General features: G+C 37.3%; 1 protein-coding gene across 1 annotated transcript; it reads left to right on the forward strand.

Annotated features, from left to right (window-relative positions):
- Nucleotides 1-1,156: 1,156 nt before the first annotated feature.
- On the forward strand, nucleotides 1,157-6,754 carry nptx1l (neuronal pentraxin 1 like). Its single transcript, XM_016556147.1, has 5 exons — nucleotides 1,157-1,409; nucleotides 1,722-1,929; nucleotides 4,221-4,465; nucleotides 4,647-4,826; nucleotides 6,194-6,754. Exons 1-5 carry the CDS (start codon nucleotides 1,242-1,244, stop codon nucleotides 6,413-6,415), a joined length of 1,023 nt encoding a protein of 340 aa, XP_016411633.1. The 5' UTR covers nucleotides 1,157-1,241; the 3' UTR covers nucleotides 6,416-6,754.
- The last annotated feature ends 8 nt before the right edge of the window (nucleotides 6,755-6,762 follow it).

Consider the following 6,762-nt stretch of genomic DNA (forward strand, 5'->3'; position numbering starts at 1 on the left):
TCACACTGCAACACTGAAATCAGCCAACAGTGTGATGTCAAGAGAGATGTGCAATGTCACAGAAGCGTGGCCATTGTCAGAGTAGTCTATAGCTGTTGCAAATAGATTTTACACCCATCTGCAGCAGCACATCCTCCAACTACTCAATGACAGAACTGCTGGAACTAATGTTACCATCAGCGATGCACGGCATGTGTGCTGCGGTAGAGGACCAATAATCATTCTGATACTGCAATTATGCTTCATCACTAATTAAGCTGTTGTCTTCATGAGTCCTTTCAGACACCCATTTAGTGAAGTGGACAAAGGAGACAGGAAATGGCAGCATAATGCTTCTAAATCAATACAGAAACATTATGCAGCCCGTTAATTCGATTCTGTAGAAGCTCATGTTATTGCAAAGTGTTACACTGTGTTAACCAGAGATGCTTATGATATATTTTCAGTATAAAGCATCAATGTTTATATCTGTGATAAAAGATGTCTAGATCCTCTTTGATTTTATTATATTTTCATTTTTTTTTTTTTTTTTTTTACAAAAATGCTTAATCTGTAAGTATTGTGAGAGACTGTTTTCCAGCTAATGCAACACTGATAAATAATAAATACGTTTCTGTGGAAAAAAACTGTGCTTATTCTGATGAGCAATTATTCAGTCTTTGTTTCTTTTCAGATTTTACTTTTCCTAAGAGAACACTGGGTGGTTTAAGAGAATAATGTGCTCTGGTAACCTAACTCGTTGGTTTGATTGAATATGTTATGATTGTTCAAATAGGGGGATTTCTGGAAATGCCCCACTTTTCAATGATTTATAAATTATATTCATACTTGTTTCTTATAATAAACATAATTTCAACAATATTTTTTAATAAAATATAGGCCTATACATTACCTAAGTTTATTAAACTTAAAAAAAATCTCTCTAAATTATAAAAGAATGTAAAAACTTTTCCTTGCAAAGACGAAAATCTCCCAATGATTGCGTGGAATTAATTGAGCTTTAGACAATGGAAAATCCGTCAGTTTTATTGACTTACTGGATGTTTTTTTCTTCCTGCTTTAATATCCAGGGGCGGGAGATCATGATCAGGCGCGTGAGGCAGCTCACCGCCGCAGATGCGCGTGCTATATAAAGCCCGAGCGCACCACAACCAGATTACAACCAGCACAAGCTGTCAGACAGAGAAAAGGAGCGCTGCTGAAATCACTTGTCCAGAAGAGACTTCGGAAACAAACACGCCATGGAGGCTGGAGCGAGAGGGATGCACTGGAAACTTTTGATACTTTCTTGTCTTTTGGCGGACGGGATGAGCCAGGACTTTGGACAGACCCAGTTCATTTGCACGTCCGTGCCCAAGGATATGGACATATGCGCCGCCACACTGCAGAACAGCGTGCCTGGGGAGGAATGAACATCATCATAACGCATTTAATTCTTATGAATGTAATACAAATGTAACAAACAAACAACCAATAATCTTAAACATGAGTGTTAAAAAAAACACATCTGGACTTTTTTATTTTATTTTAGTGAGGTATGAAATAATATTTGACTTAAATAGTGATATGCAACTTAAATTATTTGGATATGGAATATATTTTACTCCTAGCAGCAGTGTGTACCTGTTTAAGGTTCTTAAACAGTACCTGTAGCGTTTATTATTCTAAACTTAAATCAAACGTTCCTCTCGCAAATAGATGTTCACATTTTTCTTTCGTAGCAATTTAGCCGGAATAACAACTCCGTCCAGGCGAACAGCTTGAAGGATCTTCTGCAGACCAAAATTGACGACCTGGAGAAGCAGGTCCTGTCCCGTGTGAACGGTTTGGAGGAAGGAAAGCCCGGGCTGCGCAACGAGAGCGAACAGCGCGGACGCGTCGAGTCCACTCTCACCTCACTGCACCAGAGAATAACCGATCTAGAGAAAGGTAAGCATTCGCATTTCTGCTCCACCTATCATGTACGTGTCATGTAAATGTATCGGGCGCTTTCTTGACCTGTTTTTCTACGTGGAAAATATTCTTGGAGATGCCAGCGTGGATAATAAATTGGCGTCGTAGTGTCGCGCTGGTGTGTCGCAGGAGAGGAGGGGGGTCCACAGAGCTGCATTGCTTTGCATATCCAATTCCACCCAACCAGCTTTATAGCATGATTTACAGATGGGAACCAGAGAGTTTTTGCAAGCTCATGAGTTTTGTGAATTTTCATTCACGTGAATCACGTTTTTATCAGTCATTAAAATGCATAATGTCCCACAGCCTTGTACAGTCTAAAAGGCATTCATAGAATAGGGATTTTCAGCATTTACTCACCATAATGTCATCCCAAAGAAATAAGATTTACTTTCTTCTGTGAAGTACAGAGATACGTTGCAGAATGTCTGTGCTGAGCTTTTCCATCCAAATAGATACGTATGGCGATGCACATCGTCAAGCTCCAAAACTGCACAAAAAAATAGTCATTCAATGTACTCCCACTCACGTGAAGCCATGTTATAAATACGTGTGCTGAAGGCATCACAATTTAAGGTATTTGCTGAAAATCATCTGTAGCTCACAAAAGCGATGTGCTTTCAATGATTAACTGATCAAAGCAATAAAAATGGTTAATGAAAATATAGAACTAATATGGAACGTAATGCATTTGAAATGAGGCAAGGTCAGATCGAGCTGCAACGGAAAAGTGTATGACCCAAGTTGTCAAAAGCATGAGAGCACTTTAGATTAAGTGCTTCCAAGAAGTTAATGAGCATATAGTTCATGCGGCAGAGCTGCTATGTCAGCTTGTGTCAAATTGCTTGTGCTATTTAATGCTATTTAGAAAGGGTTTGCCCTAGTACATACAGTAAATCACATTTTATCGTCATTCTATGTAAATGTTATAAATTCAAAGTCATGCTTCTATAAGTCAACAAGACAGAATGGGATAATTAATTTGGACTAAGTATTAATTTTGATATGTGTGTGTGTGTTTGTATTTTACATCTTACATTTAGGTTTAAAATGGAAAGATACCCCAAAAGTAATGCTAGTAACTACAGTAACTAATGGGATCATAATAAAGAGTCCTAAATGTATACAAAATAAATAACAGTTTCAAGTTACTATGTTCAGAAGAATTTGTTTAGATGAGTACATTGGGCAGGATGTGGATTAAAGGGGTCATATGATGCGATTTCAATTTTTCCTTTCTCTTTGGAGTGTTACAAGCTCTTGGTGCATAAAGAAGATCTGTAAAGTAGCAAAGACTAAAGTCTCAAATCCAAAGAGATATTCTTTATAAAAGTTAAGAGTCAACCACGCCTACACTGTAAAAAATGACCGTGAATTTAACGGTAAAAGACTGTAAAAATGCTACAGTAAAAACCTGTTAAATGGTTAAAGGTAAATTCCCCTACTATATACGGTGAAAAACTGTATTGGACATTACATGTAATGGACATTAATTTTACGGTAGTATACCGTTTTTGGATTTTAACCTTAAACCGCATAAACACATTTCATTTACACCAAATACACAAAATAATGTTCTTTTTAGCAACATCATATGACCCCTTTAAAACGTTTTTCAATATTTTTTAGGCAATTAATTAAAGAAATGACATTTTATTGATTATAAATGATGTTTTATTTCTTGATATGCTATGTTTAAATGCGTGCATTAGGTTTGAGCAGTACAGCACATGGTAAGAATTTCATGGAATAACAACTTAAATTGCAGTCTAACATCCAAAGGTACTGTAAATGTAACATGCAAATGTCTTCCATGGTAGAGAGACTATTGTGTGGGTTTGGAATAACTTGAGGGTTAGTAAACTATATGACAGAATTATTGTTTGAGGTATTTCTCTACCTTAGTAATGATGCCCATTGATTGCGGCTTTTACGCCTTATTACTTGTTGCGAGCATCAAACACTAGAGTAGAAATAAATGAGAGGAGGTAGGCTCCCAGGTGGGACGACAGCACTAGATTGCTTGTCTTTTCCCAGGCAAAAAGAACCAAATAAAATCAATAAATGTTTTTTTATTCCCTAGAAATATACTTTAAACACACATGATGCCTTATATTTTGCTTTCATTGTGATGCATGGATACATTTATGGACAGCAATAAAAAGCTACTGAGAATTATGTACAGAGATTTTATAGACTGTATGTCTTTGACAAAATTAGAGGACTCATTATTTAAATGCATTCATGTATTCATTTTTTAATAACAGGGCAAAAGGAAAACAGACCACTGGATAAATTCCAGCTGACATTCCCTCTGAGGACCAACTACATGTATGCTAAAGTCAAGAAGAGCCTGCCAGAGATGTACGCCTTCACCGTCTGCATGTGGCTCAAATCCAACGCCTCTCCAGGAGTGGGGACGCCTTTCTCATATGCAGTCCCGGGACAGGCCAATGAACTGGTTCTTATTGAGTGGGGAAACAACCCAATGGAAATGCTCATCAATGATAAGGTACATTCACGCTTTATAAGCACTGACCTGAACAATATTGAGAAAAATATGAATTGTCATTTGGGAAATGTAGGAATGCATGGTTTTTCTTCACATTTAAATTCCTAATTGTATTCCTTTAAAGGAGACAGACAGACAGATCTTTAGGTTTCTTATGTTTTTTTTCCCTCTTTTGATGTAGGTTGCTAAGCTGCCTTTCCTGATCAATGATGGGAAATGGCATCACATTTGTATCACATGGACAACTCGAGATGGAGTGTGGGAAGCTTATCAGGATGGTGTAATGAGGGGAAATGGGGACAGTCTGGCCCCTTACCATCCAATCAAACCACAAGGGGTATTGATTCTGGGACAAGAGCAGGTATGCATCCTCTGTTTAACCTTAATTCACTCATCAATACAGCAAAGTGTGGCGTGGTAGTTCAAGATGTTACACAACGATGATTTAATGATGAGTGAAGAATACACAATGGCTCTGTTCCAAAACATAATGAGCTGCCCACATAGCTGTATTTTAAGACATTGTAGGCTTTCTCTCAGGCAAAAGCTGGTCCAAAAGTTAGGAAGCTTCACTGCTGCTTTGTAAAACACCTAGTTTTGGCTAAATTGAAAGGCAGCATTGCATGTATCTTTTTCGGATAAGGCAATGCCATAATACATTGCAGCTAGGGTTGTGCGATATTGCCAAAAAATGGTATCTCGATATTTTCGATAACGATAAATATCAACATTGTGCTGGTACCTTGGCTGGTTTAAATGACATTAAAACCACCAGTAGGTGGCGGCAAGTCTCTGTCTTAATAAGTGATTCACTGAATCATTCATTCAAATGATTCATTCAAAACAGATGATTCATTTATAAATGAAGCAAGCAACCGTCTTAACAACTGGATCATTGAATCATTGTCTCAAATGATTCATTCAAAAACAGATTCATTCAGGAATGAAACACTGCAGTGTTTCTCTGAGATGCACAAATGTCCTGTTTCAGCTTTGTTTGGAACAATTTTCATTATAGAAACTGAAAAAAACAACAATCAATATTGTATCTGAAATGAAACTCACATTTGCGATCACATTCACATGCTGATATTCAGGAAAACGGCACTCTTGCTTGTGTGATACTACTAAACGAGCCTATATCATATTTTATAAAAAATAAAAAAATAAAAATCTGTACAGAAACGTTTTTGCTTTCATAACTTGAAATACTAATTGTAACTGAATGCTAATAGGTTTCATCACGCAGTGAATGCTTTTGGACTCTAAAGATGAGTTTTTGTTTGTTTTTTGCATATACATAATAATGTCAGCTTGCACATCATCAAAACAACAATTACGATATTATCTTAGACAATAATTATCATACACCCCTAATTGCAGCTGATATTTTATTCATTGTCTTTTATGCGGAGCAAACTATTATTTTGCTTTTTAGTACTAAAACTCTATAGAATTACTATAGAATATTAACAGAGCCAATTATAAGATATCACTGAAAAGAGTCCATTCTAAAACGCTCTATAAAACAACCAGTAGATAAGATTTTGGCCCATTTGAAATGCAGAGACCTTCAAAGACGCCTGTAGGGATGAAAAGCACATATGAATCATTTATGGGCAGATTAGCTTCAAAGGTTAACAGGGACCAATCATATGTCTTTGAAGGCATTCAGCGTTTATTTTATTAGCATCTCAAATACTCAAATAAATGTTTATCCACCTGCAGGACACTCTCGGTGGAGGGTTTGATGCCACTCAAGCGTTTGTCGGTGACATGGCGAATTTCAACATCTGGGACCGAAAGCTGTCCGTGGGAGAGATTTATAACCTGGCCACATGCAGCAGCAAAGCACAAGTGGGGAACGTCTTCTCTTGGTTGGAAACCAGCATTGAGATCTACGGAGGAGCTTCGAAATGGACATTTGAGGCCTGTCGCCAACTGAACTAAAAGAGCACAGAAATCTCCCAGCCAATGAGAGATACGAGTTTCCAGGTGTCTGTTACCAAATCATGCATCCTTAAAGAACATTGTCAATCAAGAACAAACATAGACATCAAAATCAACTGGACTTTTCTAGATATTTCAATATTTCTTGTCTCTTAACACTTAAAACAATCACGTTTTTGTCATGTATTTCTGGATCTTGAAGGCATATGCTGATGTTGGTCTTAGCTTGAAAGCACAGTGGTTTCGCTCTTCTCTGGTTGTCTGTTGGGCAAGCAACGCCTTACCGGAAAACTACTTAACACAATATGTCTCAGACTTCCATATTTACAGCCTGGATCATTTGACCT

This window comes from Sinocyclocheilus rhinocerous, unplaced genomic scaffold (genome assembly GCF_001515625.1).
Source record: "Sinocyclocheilus rhinocerous isolate Xijiao unplaced genomic scaffold, SAMN03320098_v1.1 scaffold647, whole genome shotgun sequence".
NCBI classification, from domain to species: Eukaryota; Metazoa; Chordata; class Actinopteri; order Cypriniformes; family Cyprinidae; genus Sinocyclocheilus; species Sinocyclocheilus rhinocerous.